The sequence below is a fragment of the Rhipicephalus microplus genome, chromosome 8, assembly GCF_043290135.1.
Source record: "Rhipicephalus microplus isolate Deutch F79 chromosome 8, USDA_Rmic, whole genome shotgun sequence".
Classification (NCBI taxonomy): domain Eukaryota; kingdom Metazoa; phylum Arthropoda; class Arachnida; order Ixodida; family Ixodidae; genus Rhipicephalus; species Rhipicephalus microplus.
This window is the reverse complement of record NC_134707.1, coordinates 42,188,904-42,206,019: the sequence shown is the minus strand read 5'-3', so window position 1 is coordinate 42,206,019 and position 17,116 is coordinate 42,188,904. Positions and strand designations below refer to the sequence as shown.

Genomic DNA, 17,116 nt, shown 5'->3' with positions numbered 1-17,116 from the left:
GTGAACTGCAATTTTCTGTGTGCGTGCTCTCCTTTCTCCCCCTCTTTCAAACTCTCTCATTCCTGTCCTCATTGTAGGGTAGCATACCGGTCCTCCTAAACATGCAACAACCCTGCCTTTCCTTTCTGTCCTGCTCCTTCATTCCTTCCTTCATGTCATTTAATGTACGTTATATAAAGCAAAGCTCGGGTAACGTGCAGTAAAGTAGAAACACATGTGCCGTTATGCCAACTTGCTTCGCCCACTTTAGCAACATTCTTTGAGTATTATTTCACTCCCCTACACATCTGTTATAACTAAACAAATGCACGCATATTGATATCTCAAATCAATGAGCACTCCGTGTGGCCATCTACTCATACAAAGTATGAAAATTATTGCGGAAACGTCAAAAGCATACTGGGTGTTTCTGTTCAACAATAATAAAATCGTGCAAACGTTCACTATTATTCCTTGAAATGTTTCGAACGACTTTCAACAGCATATCTAAACGTTGGTAGTATTCTTACGTTTTCTGTATGAAACTGGGCGGAAGATGAAGACACGAATTGCAAGTTCTTCGCTATTATAGAGCTCTTTTCCAGAGTAAGGGTGAGACCATCATGAACGTGCAAGATGAGTTGTCCTTCTTTGTCCCTGCTCTCAAGAAGCCTTGGGTGCACAATGAACCCTAGAAAATAAATGGAAGTGCAGCAGTGTTCTTGACATATTTCAAGATTTTTTATATCGTGCTCTGAATGGGCAAACTGAATTGATCTCTCCATACTATAATGTACATCACTACAGAGAACTATATCTAACTGAAGTTTTGTTGATGGTTTGTGCCATCGTAAAAAAATTTACCCGTCTAAATATTTCTCGCTATTTTGAGATTGGTTCATAGAAATATAGCAAAGATGTTAAGTGTATACAGAGTAACTTGATTTGAGGCTACTCTGAGTTGGAAAATGGGCATGCAGTACACTTCGATAGGTGCTGTCACACTTGGTCACTACGAATACATTGTGTAGCGACAGCACATATTACACCTGTGGCTCTCCGTGTAGACGTGATTGAGAATAAGTTTATGGAAGCGCACCAATCAATTCGAGGAGTAACTTGATAACATAGAAGCTGTGCTTACCTGAGCAATAGTTATTGAGGAATACAGAAAAAAGTATGTATCGGCAAGCTGTGGAGAGTAGTGGCTTAGCTTTTGCTCTGTAAGGGAAGCAATGGTCAGACTTCATAGCCCTCAAAGTTCAGATATCCAGACGCCCCTTCTTTTTCTCTGGTGGAATAAAGAAAATTCATGTCATTTTAATACACATGCTACCGATACTTTATATAGGCAATAAAGGACACGAAAGTGGATTTGCAACGATTCGTCGCGGAAGACGCCGCTTGTCAAGTTAAAAAGTCACTTCAAGTGTCTATAGCCCTTAGTGTATAGAAACTCCCATATTAAGTGCAGTAGATACCGTAAACATGGAATAATTGTTCTCCTTGAACTTAGGAACTACGATTTGTGTTACTGTTAGAACTTTTAGTAAACGAAAAAAAAATGCTCAGTAACTTCGAAGGAAAACGCACAAAATTCACTGAAGACGTTCTATCGTTTCCTGCCATTCACATATCAATTCGTCATTTTTTGCAGGACAATGAAAGCAACGTGCATGTATCAAACCGTGTTGCAAATCACTAGCGACGACAAAAATACATTTCTACTCATACGTTTTAGGCACCTACGCGTTTAGCGAAACTCCTCAGGAGTTTCATAATGCGCCAAGGAGTTTCAAGATAACCACCAAGGAGGGCTAGTATAAAAAAAGGTGGTGGCATGTCTGCGTGCTTTGCTGGCAAAGGCCATTGAAAGAGGAAAGTCGTCTGTCTGGAGAGAGAGTACAAAACGTTTACTTGAAGAAAATAGGTGAAGAGACAGTGCGTGAGATCACGCGCAATCTAGCAGTAATTTGAACAAATGAAGTTTTTCTAGAACGCAAGGTCACTGGTAGCCGGCTGCACTATGTATTTTTAGTGAAGTGTAGCAAACACCTATTTTTTTGGTGACAGCGTGGCATTGCCAGTGGTGTGGTATAAGCACTGCGTCTTTAGAATTACGTATCTATGCATTTCTTTCGGAAATAAAGTAACTTACTACCTAATTAGCCCGTACTGACGTTGCGCTTAAATATACGTTATGTTTGCTTTTAGATCGGAAATGCTAGCACGTGTGAAGGCAGAAACTTGATCAAGATGGCTGATCGCAGAAAGAGAGGGGTTCAACTTGCGCATTTGCGCTGAATCAGGTGACCCAAAAAGCAGGAGAGCCGGAGTGACAGATACTGTAAATATATTTTTTTTCTAAACAGCAAAGAAATTTTCCGGTGAAATTATAGTGAACTAGAATGTGATCTATTGGCGTGACCAGCCGATCGCGGAGGCCACGCTCGGTGGTTCAAAATAACACGGGCGGCCGCTAGGATTTCTCGCGGTGCCACTGCGCCTTTTCGTGTCATGTGCGCGAGGTGAGCCCGCGCCGGCCGCGTCTTCTCTGTATGGCGCGGGCAGCGCGGAAGTCAGTCAGTGTGTTTGCGTGAGTATGTGTGTGAGTTTGACGCGTTGAGCCACCGCCACCTGAAGAAACTTCACCAAGGCCTGGAAGCTCTACCGCATATGTCAACGGGCTGACGACGCTGGTTGCATTGTGCGCTGTGGCGGCACACTATGCAATCGACCCCGGCATTCGGCGGTGCGTTCGCATCGGCGTTGCAGTTCCTGCAGCATTACTGCGCTTCGACGAGAAACAACGAATGTCTGATCGTTCTCTGTGTCTTCTGGCTCTTCAGAGTTATGATGTGTGATACTTGGGTTGTGCTCGTGTTCTTTGGGGAGTGACCTGATTGCGAGCAGCTGCGATGCCACGCAATTGTTTTGTCCACATTTCAGTGGTAACCGTAAATCTGGGCCGCGGGTGCATGCATTCGTATTTCCTACTGACCGAAGCGCGCGAAAAGTCATAGATACGGGCTGTCCTAAGGGATAGTGTCAGCCCAAGAAAACAAGAAAAAGTAAATATACTGCTTTTCTTTCGTTTCGTGTAATGTGTTACATCTAGTACCGTGTTATTCCGTGTCACTTTTATCCCATGCCCGCATTTTGAATTACGCGTTAAGGCCACTACCAGAAACGGGAAGCGTAATGCTGTCACTTTTTTTTTGTCATTCGCAGATGTTCGAAACAATCTTTAGTCAGAGTGGTATAGACGAGAAGGTCAGCGACGGCCAGAAAGAAATCCTAGCCCACACAAGACGCGCTTTTGAAACCTCCGGTTCATGTGCACGCTTCTCAACAAGTGTTCTTGCGGGACGCGTACGGCACTCTTGTGGACCGCGGTACACGTAAAAAAGCGAAGCCAATGAGCGTCTCTTGCCGGCCGGATTATTGCATTTCCAGTTCTAACAAGCTACTCTACTGCACGCTGGCACCGTGGTCGAGTCTTTACTTTGTGAGATATCCCGCACCAACAAACGTGTAGCTCGCGACATCCTCATCATCATCATCATCATCATCATCAGCCTGACTACGTCCACTGCAGGACAAAGGCCTCTCCCATGTTCCGCCAGTTAACCCGGTCCTGTGCTTGCTGCTTCCAATTTATACTCGCAAACTTCTTAATCTCATCTGCCCACCTAACCTTCTGTCTCCCCCTAACCCGCTTCCCTTCTCTGGGAATCCAGTCAGTTACCCTTAATGACCAGCGGTTATCCTGTCTACGCGCTACATGCCCTGCCCATGTCCATTTCTTCTTCTTGATTTCAGCTACGATATCCTTAACCCCCGTTTGTTCCCTAATCCACTCTGCTCTCTTCTTGTCTCTTAAGGTTACACCTACCATTTTTCTTTCCATTGCTCGCTGTGTCGTCCTCAATTTAAGCTGAACCCTCTTTGTAAGTCTCCAGGTTTCTGCTCCGTAGCTAAGTACCGGCAAGATACAGCTGTTATATACCTTCCTCTTGAGGGATAGTGGCAATCTACCTGTCATAATTTGAGAGTGCTTGCCGAATGTGCTCCACCCCATTCTTATTCTTCTAGTTACTTCATTCTCGTGGTTCGGCTGTGCGGTTATTACCTGCCCTAAGTAGACATAGTCATTTACAACTTCAAGTGCACTATTACCTATCTCGAAGCGCTGCTCTTTGCCGAGGTTGTTGTACATTACTTTCGTTTTCTGCAGATTAATTTTAAGACCCACTTTTCTGCTCTCCTTGTCTAACTCCGTAATCATGAGTTGCAATTCGTCGCCCGAGTTACTCAGCAATGCAATGTCATCGACGAAGCGCAGGTTACTAAGGTATTCTTCATTGACTCTTATCCCTAACTGTTCCCATTCTAGGCTTCTGAAAACCTCCTGTAAGCACGCGGTAAACAGCATTGGGGAAATTGTGTCCCCCTGCCTTACACCCTTCTTGATTGGTATTCTGTTGCTTTCTCTATGAAGCACTATGGTAGCAGTTGATCCCCTGTAGATTTCTTCCAGAATGTTTATCTATACTTCATCTACGCCCTGATTCCGCAGTGTTTGCATGACGGCTGATATTTCTACTGAATCAAACGCCTTCTCGTAATCTATGAAGGCTATGTATAGTGGTTGGTTATACTCTGAGCATTTCTCTATTACCTGATTGATAGTATGAATGTGGTCAATTGTTGAGTAGCCTGTTCGAAATCCTGCTTGTTCCTTTGGTTGAATGAATTCTAATGTTTTCTTTACTCTGTTAGCAATTACCTTTGTAAATAGCTTGTATACTACAGAGAGCAAGCTGATCGGCCTGTAATTCTTCAAGTCCTTGTCATCTCCTTTCTTATGTATTAAGATGATGTTAGCGTTCTTCCAAGACTCTGGTACTCTTCCCGTCAGGAGACACCTTGTAAACAGGGTGGCTAGTTTTTTTAACACAATCTGTCCTCCATCTTTCAGCAGATCTGATGTTACCTGATCCTCACCAGCAGCTTTGCCCCTTTGCATGCTCTCCAAAGCTTTTCTGACTTCTTCTATCATTACTGGTGGGGTGTAATCTGGGTTACTGCTAGTTCTTATAGTATTAAGGTCGTGGTTGTCTCGGCTACTGTACAGATCCCTGTAAAACACCTCCGCTATCTTAACTATCCTATCCATATTCGTAGTTATTTTGTCTTCTTTGTCCCTTAGTGCATACATCCGGCTTTTGCCTATCCCAAGTTTCCTCTTCAATGCTTTGACACTTCCTCCGTTTTTCAGAGCGTGTTCAATTCTCTCCATGTTATACCTTCTTACATCGCATACCTTACGTCTATTAATCAACTTCGAAAGCTCTGCCAGTTCTATTTTGTCTGTTGTACTTGACACTTTCATGATTTGACGCTTCTTAATTAGGTTCTTCGTTTCCTGTGAAAGCTTGCCAGTGTCCTGTCTAACTACCCTGCCTCCAACTTCCACTGCACACTCCATAATGATACTCGTCAGATTTTCATTCATTGTATCTACGCTAAGGTTGGTTTCCTCACTGAGAGCCGAGTACCTGTTCTGCAGTGACACTCTGAATTCCTGTACTTTCCCTCTCAGTGCTAGCTGATTGATTGGCTTCTTGCGTATCAGTTTCTGTCGTTCCTTCTTCAAGTCTAGGCGAATTCGAGACCGTACCATTCTATGGTCACTGCATCGTACCTTGCCAATCACTTCCACATCCTGCACGATTCCAGGGTGTGCACTCATTATAAAGTCTATTTCGTTCTTATTTTCGCCATTAGGGCTCCTCCATTTCCACTTGCGGTTTTCTCGTTTTCGGTAGAAGGTATTCAAAATCCATAAATTATTGCGTTCTGCGAATTCTACTAGTAGCTCTCCTCTGGCGTTTCTAGTACTGATGCCATAATCTCCTACTGCCTGGTCTCCAGCCTGCTTCTTCCCTACCTTTGCATTAAAGTCGCCCATCACTATAGTATACTGTGTTTTTACCTTACTCATTGCCGATTCCACGTCTTCATAGAAGCTTTCAACTGAAGCGTCATCATGGCTGGATGTAGGTGCGTAAGCCTGTACTACCTTCATCTTGTATCTTTTATTCAGTTTAATTACGATACCTACCACTCTTTCATTAATGCTATAGTATTCCTCTATGTTGCCAGCTATGTTTCTGTGAATTAGGAACCCCACTCCCAGTTCTCTTCTGTCTGCCAAGCCCCTGTAGCAAAGGACGTGTCCATTCTGTAGCACCGTATAGGCCTCATCTGTCCTCCTAACCTCACTGAGCCCTATTATATCCCATTTAACACCCTCTAGCTCCTCGAATAGTACAGCTAGACTTCCCTCACTAGATAAGGTTCTAGCGTTAAACGTTGCCAAGTTCAGGTTCCAATGGCGGCCTGTCCGGATCCAGAGATTCTTAGCACCCTCTGCTGCGTTGCAGATCTGACCGCCGCCGTGGTCAGTTGCTTCGCAGCTGCTGGGGACTGAGGGCCGTGAGTTATTTGACGTAAGCATGTGGGAGGTAGTGGCCAGATACTGCACCAGGGTGGCCAATCCTTCTCTGGTGAGGGATGCTGCTTGGTGCTCGCGACATGTCGAAGAGGAAACGAATTCTGATTATGCTTTGCTCCGGGTTGCCCAGTCGGTAACTGGGGTGCTCGAAGGTGCCACTCTTTGCTACTCCCAGGGGTGACGATCGCCGCAGAAAGTGGGAGTGCAACCTCCGGAGGGCTGACAAGCTTCTGACCGAAACTTCAGTAGTGTGCGAAAATCATTTTGAGCAAAGATACATCCTGCGCGAATATGTGCACATGATAAAAGGCTGTGAAGTGCGCATTCCCCGAGGAAAACCGCCACTGGTTCCTGATGCCGTGCCAGTGCTTTTGCCAGGTTGTCCACGCAGTAACTGGCGTTGTAATTTTACGTTTGCATGAACCAGAAAGCATACGCGCTTTAGAAGTAACCACATCCGCAGATCTGCAGGAGTCCGCGATGGCCCGACAACGCAGCCGAAGCTGGCATGGATTGGATGGATGGATTGATATAGCTGTAGCCTTTAGATCAGGCGGTGGCTAAAGCCATGAAGCCGTAATGCTTAGTCAACCAAAAAACCACTGTGGCGAAGCGCACCTCCGACGACGTTACGAAGGGCGCTACGAATCTCACCGCTGCAACCACTGTTTCGAAAGACGGCGACGCCAACACGGTCCCGAAGGCGCCACTGCTTCGAACTCCACAGGGAAGGTCACCAGCCGTTTGGTAGCGTAGGTTTCTCAGCTCGCGACTGCTTCTGCGCAGAGATAGCTCTCCTGTTCACATAGCGCTCTTCTCTGACACACATGTCGGCTCTCCAACAGGTCTGCTGCTAACACGTAGCTCAACTGCTAACACATAGCTGAACTGCTAACACATAGCTCTCCTGCTCACATAGTTCAACTGCGACACACATGTCTGCTCTCACATAGGACTGCTGCTCGCGACGCGCCGCAGGGCTTCTTTTATATGCACCGGGTGGATTTTTTGAATAACAAAATGTCCAACCAGAAGCGCCGCTGGTCATGAGGTCAGGCTCCTCCGATGGGGTCGCCGCTGGGCCGCATTCTTTCTCATCGAATCTGGAGAGGCTGCGCTGCAGGTGGCTGCACCCAAGGACGAGTGACGTCGCCGCGCATTGCGTCAGACCCGCCAGACAGGAAGACGCCGCTTGTTTACTCGACGGGCTCGCGGGCTGAGGTGACTCACTGCACGTGCGCGCCAGAAAGGCGCCATCGCGTGATGACGCCGTTGAGTTGTTGATCGCGTCAGGCGGGCTCGCGTGCTGGCCTTGACAAAGATTACCTTTTTCCGAGGCATGAACGTTCGCTGCGGACTCGCAGGCATAACAGCACCCCCGCCGCCTGACAATGCGCCGGAAAGACGAGCTGCTTCCACGTGGCTCGGATGTCAGGTGCGCTCGTTCGCCAGGTCCCTCCAGGTTTGCCTCCAGGGCCATGTGGAGAATGCAGCTCCAGACTCTGTTCCGGGAACACATCCTATTCTTGAGGATGGATCCCAGCTCCACTGGCTTGTCGCCACAACTTGTCGACCAGCTTCGCCCGTCTCTTCTGATGATCTTTGGTTTCAGCACTTGTCGATGGTTCTGCAACTTGTGAAGAACGGTTCGACAACAGACAACACACGACACAAGCAAGTGCCCTCGCTCACCCGACAGAACACCAGACAAGTATAGTACAACATATACCTAGCTACGTGTCTATCGGAATTTCGTTCCCTGTACATCAAGAGGCACATGTGGGACACAAGACTCTTGAAATGACAACTCGAAAATTTTTTTCACGTACAACAACGTAACGAAATAGAATAGAACATAAAGTTGGCTCGCTGAGCTTACTCTAGACGAGAGCGCTCAGCTAAGGTCGTGATGAGGTCAAAATTTTGCCCCGAATCGCCAGCGAGAAACCGAAAGGTGGAGAAGGTACTAACTAAACGCACGGCTCAATGCATCTGCATTAGCGTTTAGCTTTCCTCTTTTTTTTTAAGCGAACGTCAAAGTTACGCTGTCGGAGTATCACGCTCCATCTCAGTAACCGGCCACTTTTAGGCGACGATACCTATGCGGTACCAAGAGCGGCTCATACTTGCGACGTTGCAGAGGGGAACAACGATACGGCTTGCTAGGGATTGGCTCCTCACAAGTTAGCTTGACATCGTGTTCGATCACCGTCGTGTTTCCGGGATGGTCCGAACACACGTCTTCAATCTTGGAAACAATCTTTCTCGGGTCCTCCTTTTGGACTTCACTTAACCTAGGCTCTAGGTTCAACTGCTCCAAGATTACCTCCGATTCCCTTTCGATTACCTCACTAGAACTAAATATTTCTGCTCCCTCTTCCTCTGAAGCATTCAAAAGCATATTTACGACTGCTTTCAAGTTACTGTGGTAAATTTTGTTCGGCCGCCTTCCTAATTTCACTTCATAATTCGTATCGGAAAGCTTAGATATTACTTTGGCGGGCCCTTCCCAATGAATCTCAAGCTTGTTCCTTTTGAACGGCCGCAGCAGCATTACCTGATTTCCTACCTCAAAAGCGCGCTTCTTCACCGATTTGTCGTTGTACTCCTTCGACAACACTTGTGCAGCTTTCATGTGGCTTTCCACTAGCGCTTTAATCGAGAGGTCCTCACGCTTCTCTCGAATGAGCGTCTCTCGTTCAACTCTCGACAGCTCACTCCAACTTTCCGCTACAGGCGAGAGCGTTGCATCCCTCTCATTCCGACTCAATGGCGCCATGTCGTCTCCCCCTGCTACGGAAACCGCGCCGGTCGCTTCGGTGACAGGCCGCTCGAGTGACTGCTCACATGACTCACGCGGAAAATTCCTCTCTGAGGTTCCGTCGACCCGCCGACAAGGTCACTCAGATCTGCTGCTTTTGAACTTGTTTCGCCACATAGAACAAGATCAAGCCCCTGCGAAAGCTTCCGCGCTTGCGATCGCGTGAGGGCCATGTCCTCGCCTACTACGAACGGTGGCAGTTGGTCACGAATTCTCTGACCGCTGACTTGAACTGTTGGAGAAGCTACGCTAGGCACCTGCGAACACTGTAGTATTGCCAATTCTATTCGTTTCAACTCGAGGCGCTCCTGTCTCTCGACTTCTTCGCGGCGTTCTCGCCTTTCAGCTTCTTCACAAACTTCTCGCCTTTCAGCTTCTTCACGTTCGCGAGCTTCTCGCCTTTCAGCTACTTCACGCTCGCGAGCTTCTCGCCTTTCAGCTTCTTCACGTTCGCGAGCTTCTCGCCTTTCAGCCTCCTCGCGGCGTGCTTTTATATCCACCCAGGCCTCATCGACTTCCTCAGCCGACACTCCCTCATCCTTCATGATCTCAAGGATCGCTTGCTTTCGTTTCGCACGGCCCAAAGTAATGCCGAGTTCCTCACAAATTTCGATGAGTTTCTTCACTTTAAAGTTCTCCATCGTTCACACTAGCCTCTTGCTGTTTGCCCCTGTTAACAATTCACTTGCCGTACCCACTATAAGTCAACTAGCAAGACGCGCAAGCAATTTTTCACACTCCCGTGTTTACCCCCTCCGCATTAACTTTGGTTTCAAAGCACTTCGACTTTGCTTGAAACGATCAGAGCTCACTTCAATGCTTCACACAGCCCTTCTCTAAACTGCTACAACCTGAGCTAGAGTAGTCTGGTGAACTGAAGGGAAAACATCAGGCACTCACCGCATCGATGTCGCTGACGCCGGCGATCCCGCAGCTGCCAACCAGTGAGGTTGAGGACTCGTACTTTGCAGTGAAGGGTTTAATTTTCACTCGTGCCTTGATTTCAGCCACTAATCAGATGACCTCCTTCTAGTTATTTCTACCCACTTAAAGTCTATTTTTCCCTCCCTGTCCCTAAACCTCAGTGCTTTGAAAAACTCTGCGCCATCATCCCGAACTATATGGTGAAGCCCTTTACAGAAAATTATCATGTGTTCGGCAGTTTACTCTTCCTCTCCACACGCACTGCATACCTTGTCTGCCCCTTCCTATTTAACCCAATATGTCTTGGTTCGCATTACTTCCGTCCTGGCCTCAAACAGTAGAGAACTACAACAAGCATTATCATAGATCCTTTCCTTGGCAATTTTCTGCTTAAAAGTTCATTAGATCTCTAGTGCGGACTTCTTAATCATGCCAATTCTCCACATATCGGGCTGAGCTTTCTTCACCTTCTTCTTAACCGATAATTCCTGTTGGTTTGGCCCCCTGCTGTTTTCCAAGTACTTACCAGTCAATTTTCTGGTTCGCTTCCTCCATTTTGTATCAACATTCTTTATGTACAAGTACCTGAATACCTTCCTAGTCCAACAATCCTTCCCCGTTTCTCTCAGTCGCTTATGAAATTTTATCTTGCTGCTAGCTTCCCTGCCCTCAAATGATGTCCATCCCAGATCACCTTGTCTCCCTGATTTGGTTTATTCCCGTGAGCTTCTAAGGCAAGCCTACCTATTCTACGTTGCCTAATTTCTAACCTTGCTTGAACTTCTGATCTCATGCACAAGACCGCAATGCCAAACGTCAGACCAGAAACCAAGACCCTTTTCCACATTCCTCTGACAACATCATACCTATTGTTATTCCGCAGTGCCCTGTTTTTCATTAACGCTGCATTCCTGCTACCTTTAGTCGTCACGTATATTTTGTGTTCCCTTAGGTACTCCGCTCCATTGCTTATTCATACGCAGAGATATTTGTATTTATCTGTTATCTCTAGCATGACCTCCTGTATTCTAAGCTAACTACCTTCATTATAATTAAAAATCATGAGTGATGATTTTTCCTTACTGAATCTGTAATCTAAACTATCTCCCTCATTACCGCAGATGTCCATCGATCTCTGCGAATCTTCATTGTTGTCGGCCATTAGCACTATATCATCTGCGTACATCAATGCTGGTAGTGCCTGTTCAATGAGTTTTCCTTGTTTGACGGAAGAGAGGTTGAAGCCCAATCCACTTCCCTCTAATATGGCCTCTGATCTTCATAGGTACATCATGAATAACAAGGGTGACAGGGGCACCCCTGTGGGCTTCAATACCTGTGTTTCCCACTTTATAAGTATCTTCCCTATTGAAAATCCTGGGTTGGAGGATGTTGGAATCGTTGGTGGATATGATGGTAAGAATAGTGGATATGGTGGAAATATTAGTGAATTTGGTGGAAATAATAGTGGATATGGTGGAAACTGTAGTGGACATGTAGGCTGATGACGGCGAGAGTGGAAGAAATGATGGCAGATGGTGGTGGTGGTGGCGAGCCAATAGTGGTGACGGTGGAAAATGCCGGCTCAGGGTGGCGAGGCAAAACGTGTTTGGTGGAAGGCTTGGTGAGCAAGGTGGATGGCGGTTGCATGATGAAAAGCATATGACAGTATGTGAAATCACTTATTTGTAGTGTTTCATTCTCGAATGCGCAGAGATATATTTTATGGTCAAAAGAAACCAACGCTGCTCATCACGCTTTCTAGTAAGTTTTTTTTTTTAATTCCTGTGGTGTCAACAACGCTTCAATTTTTGTAAAGCATAGAGTAGGCGGCCGAGAATATGTTTACATTTCCCGCACGTACTTACATTAGTTTGACATCCGCAATGTGTTTTTTTGTTGGGATGCTTAGAAGACTGGAGTTGTCACTGTGAACATGACAATAAATGTTTGACATCGGCGCGCAGTTGTCGACAAATAAATGGGCTCCAGTTCGCAATCGCTCCTTTCACTGTTGGAGCAGAACACAGCGCGGTCACTTGATGTCCCCACGCTATAAACGCAACTCTGGTAATTCTTGCACACTATAATATTAGAGCCGTACCTTTAAGTTAACAAAGTGCGTGCGAATACGCATAAACTTTCAACTTTCGACATGCGTCGAGATGAGCCCCAGCCAATTTGACTTTCACCCTTTTGTTCTACCAACATGATTTCCACCAAAGGTTAGTCATACCGACCGAGCCCGTACGAGTGTTATCGGCACTTCTGAGTTTCAGAATACACAATTTTGACGAGTAAAAATGACAATACAGCACAGCTGCGGCATCATTTACCTAAATAAAGGCTTTTTTATTGTGAACGGTGTCCGCGCAAGAAGCGACAAACATCGATGCGACACGCTTGCAGCACTTCTATTAAACGTACGCCTTTCCTCACCGACAGCCGCCGGTCGCACTCGCCGGCATTTCACTGCCTCTTATGCGGGAACATAGACACGTCAATTCGTACGCTTACTGAACCAATATGATAGCATAATGTTTTTGGCGCACTGCATTTGTTTTGGACAAGCCGTTATGTAGCTGTCCTTAACGACAGAGCAACAGCGGTGCGCTGGCAAGAGTGCGGTGGGCGTTGCGCGAAAAACATGAAAATCAATTGTGTGGGCATATCTATCGAATGAGCATAGAAGCGTAATAAAGCCTGAACTGATATCGCCCTTTGGAAGGAGCGGGAAACGGATAAAAAACTTGCCAGTAACCACCGATAAACTCTACCTGCTCTTTGGTCCACTGAGTTGTTTTTTTTTCCTTGCGCTTGTAAAGTGTAACAAAAACATAGCGCCGTTGCCATTATCGCAGTGGCAATCTTTGCAGGCAGCAGTTGATCGTGTTTATCAAATGTGCAACGTTTAGTAGCAGGTGCAGATCCCGTCCCTCCCGAGTAAACGACAAACGGAACTGAAGTTAAACAGTGACTTTGTGAGTTGACTACTTCTTTAACAGCTATGACGCCATCTATCGGCGTGGCAAGGTGGTCAGTGTGCTGAATTTGAAATACGAAGGTGGCAGGTTTGATTCTGCGCTGTCGCACCTTTTTTTTTGCGGGTGCTTCCTTAATAATTTTTATACAATTATTTTTATTATTTCTTTAGTGTCAGCTCGTCACGGTGGTTCTGACGCTGCTTCGCGCTCCAGCAGTGCCAGCTGGAGCACGCCATTCACCATCCACTCCACCATACGCCACCATACACCATGTGCCACCTACATTTCCACCAGCATAATCCAACAAAATGGTGGCGGGTGGAGTGCACCATTCCTATGGTGGACGTTTTTTCATTAGGGTTGTTACCTTTATAGATGCCGTTTAGAAGATTAGTAACTCCATCTTCCACACCTAGTGTGTCCAGTATTCCCCACAAGTCCTCTTGACACACCCTATCGTACGCTCCTTTGATATCTAAATATGCTAGCCACAGGGGCTGGTATTCTTTTTTTTTGCTATTTGGATGCACTGCGTCAGTGAGAACAGATTGTCATCCAAACACCTGTGTCTCCGAAACCCATTCTGCAGTTCCCCCCGAAAACCCTCATCTTCTATCGATGCCCGCATTCTTTTCTTTATAATCTGCATCGCCAGCCTGTAGACCACTGATGTCATTGTTGTAGGATGGTAGTTGTTTATGTCAGCTTTGTCCCCCTTTTCTTTATAGATCATGCTCATCCTGCTAAGTTTCCATCCATCGGGGATTTCACCATCAATTATTATTTTGCTGACTGCCTCTCTCAAAGCCTGCTTAGACTTCGGACCTAATGTCTTTATCAGCCTAATTGGAATGCTATCTGGGCCTGTTGATGTACTACTAGGAACCCTTTTCTCAGCCCTTTCCTACTCTTGTTGTGAAAATGGAGCCATTGCGCCACTTCATTCATCCTTCTCTATTCTGGTTCATAAAGCACTTCTTTGTTGAAAATTTTCTGTCACCCTTATTTTTATACATTCAATAGCTTCGTCCCCTTCTAGCCTAGCACCTTGATCTGTAGTTATAAACCTCTTCTCTAGGCTCGTCTCATTTCTTAGGGAGTTTAGAGGGTTCCAAAATTTCGCAGCTGTCTTTTTATCTTTTTTGGTACTTCGGCCAGCCACTGAGCTCCCTTTCTTCTAATCTTTTTATTGATCAGAAGGTTGCATCTTTTCTACAGCTTAGAAATATTTCCCATTCTCTTTCAACATTATTTGTCAGTTCACTCCGCTGCTTGGCATGGCTGTGTTTCCTAGAGGCTTCCTGATGTTTTGCTATGGCTCTATTAACTTCCTCATCCCACCAACTCTTGAATTTTTGTCTTCTTTTCGGGGTGACTTGTAACGTGCCTTAGCAAGCTGTAGCTCAAACAGCCTAATTAGATTCGTGTATGTCCACACTGCTTTGTTATCCTAAGTGATTACTTTCTCAATTTGTTTAGTATCTATTGCTATTTGCCTTTCTGAATAAAAATTTTTTGTAGTTGCTCATCTTGTCTCTTTCCCACCTTCACTGCTCTTCCAAAACTTAGCTTGATACGTTTGCGTTCACTACCCAGATTTCTGGAGCCACCTTCATCTATGTGCATTCCACTGAGCTTATCATACATCCTATGTGACATCAGTGCGTAATCTATCGTCGACTGCAGCCTTCTTAACTCCCATGTTATTTGCTCTTCATACTTCTCGGTACTGTTGTAAATGATCAAATCATGCCTTTCACACATATCCATGATCATTTCGCCTGTTGGGTTGTTATAACCATCTATATCTTCTATGTGCGCAATCATATCTCCTAGCATAATTATCTCGCACTCTCCTCCTAAATCCTCAGTGTCTTTGATATACACTCTATCATTGCCTGGTTTTCCTCTCTGGCCTTTGCTCCCGTCCACAAGTACACCAAACCAAGGAGTGTCATTTGCCCTGCCACTTTCCCTTTTAGCCATAAATGTTCCTTGCACTCCTACTTGACCCTTTGCCAGTCTGTACTTTTATGAATGAATGCTCCAATACCACCCCCCTTTCTGCTGCTTTCTGTTCTATTACAATATTCCCACGCGTAGTCTGGATTGTTATGGGGTTGTTCCATGTCCCTATGATGTGTTCTACAAAACGGTATACCACCGGCCTCTCCTCCCTTAGCTGTTCTTCTATCTCTTCCCATTTTAGCCTGTTCCTACCGCCCTGCATGTTAATATACCCTATGTCTGAATTTGCTCGGCGCTCGTGGCTACGTCTATTTCTGCCCTGGACTCTACCTATCTTAGATACTGGTGTCACTTTGGAATCCTATCTGTCCATACCACCTATCGAAGAGTCTCCCTGGTTGTTTTCCTCGTTACTAGCTATCCTGCAGCCCGAAGGGCCCGCGTGCCCCCCCCCCCCAAAAAAAAAGCTACTGCGCGTCCTGCAAGTCGCCAACCCACCTCATGAACTAGCCACCCATCGAAGTGAATTCTGTCTCGTTGAAAACCACCCCACCTATGCATCTCTCTGTTTATTTCTACCACCTCAAAGCCTTTCTCTCGACTCATCCGCCATATCTCTTGGTTTGCGTTGACAACCGCTCTTTGCAGGTAGCTATCACGCACCGGTACCTCCGGTATCGTGCATATCGCTACTTGTACCTCAGGGAAGTGGCGCGCATGTCATCGACGCCTTTCGCCAGTGTAGTTGCTAGTCCTGCTGTATCTTCATTTAAGACATCGTTTAAACCGCCTGCAATTATCACGAGGTTTCGTCTATCAGCTGTAGTTTTGAGTTTCGCGCTGGCTTGCCTCATGAATGCTTCTAGCTTGCGTCCTGGGAACGCCCATACTGCAACCCTCTTGTCACCTCTTACCCTGTTCTTGATTGCTTCTGCGCAGTACTCTTTATTTTACCTCTAAAGAACAAACAAAATATGCGCACAGATGAATGAACCAGCAACCTTTTTTGGAATAGACACTTTTTATATGGTCTGACCGATCCCGGAAAGAGGGACCGCACTCTTATAACAAGAACGCAGCTTTGAAAATATACATTGAGCGCTTAGTTGTCGCATGAAGATATCAAGAGGTTATAGCTGTTGTGCTATGGAAGGTGTTATTAAGAAAGTGATCTCACCTGTAAACAGAACACGGCCCTTTCCACACTATATATAAAAGCTACTGTAGACCGTAATGAAGCTGCACAGCGTATGCGTGACGGAAAAAGCGTTCTGCTCTTCCTTTGTGTGATGTACAGATAAAAATACAATTCAACAAGTCCGTCTGGTGTGAACGCTAAGCAAGAATTGTAACAGCTGTACTCATGCTCCTCACCTTAGCAGCGTTAATCCAACACCAGTTGTGTCTGAGAATTGATGTGAACGTGGCCGTATCTTTACACGTCAAACCTTCGTATACCCGTTGAAGCTTCCAAGGCACGCGCATTTGTCTGCATGAGTGTGGTATTTTCGACGGTCTTGGAGGACTATTCGTGGAAAGTATGTGGGAAGAACTTCCTTTTTAGCTGCTGTTTTCCTAAAGCTAGCAATGTCCTTGGGTGCAAATGCAACACATCAATTTATTCATACCCAAAAAGTTCATTTTCTCTCCACAATGACGTCTACTGGCATCCATAATACATAGTTTAATTATTATTTCGTACTTCTGAATTATACTTTGAATATGAAATGCGGCGTTTTTGACCTTTGCGGGGCCTCCGTCGACGAATAGTCTTTAAGCTACAGCTCGCTGAATACGACTCACGACATCGAAATTTCTTCTCTGCCATTTGTCATATTTTTTTATTTCCTAGGTGCAGACGCATAAACTACCCACTGAGCGTGACATTTTGACCAACTTCCAAACGTTACTAGTAGCTTG

General features: G+C 45.8%; 1 protein-coding gene across 4 annotated transcripts in view; it reads right to left on the bottom strand.

The window, feature by feature from the left end:
• The window catches only part of LOC119185370 (venom metalloproteinase antarease TserMP_A-like), an 84,247-nt gene extending 67,488 nt beyond the window's left edge, over positions 1 to 16,759 (bottom strand). The window contains exons 1-3 of one of the 4 annotated variants that reach the window (XM_075870464.1): positions 16,571 to 16,759; positions 1,124 to 1,270; positions 510 to 670 (exon numbers count right to left, since the gene is read on the bottom strand). In XM_075870464.1, the coding sequence (XP_075726579.1) occupies positions 510 to 670; positions 1,124 to 1,229 (267 nt within the window). In that variant the 5' untranslated portion in view covers positions 1,230 to 1,270; positions 16,571 to 16,759. Of the gene's footprint in view, positions 1 to 509; positions 671 to 1,123; positions 1,271 to 16,373; positions 16,510 to 16,570 lie in introns of those variants that run through there. The other 3 variants (XM_075870463.1, XM_075870461.1, XM_075870462.1) reach the window with 3 other exon arrangements.
• Positions 16,760 to 17,116: the final 357 nt, after the last annotated feature.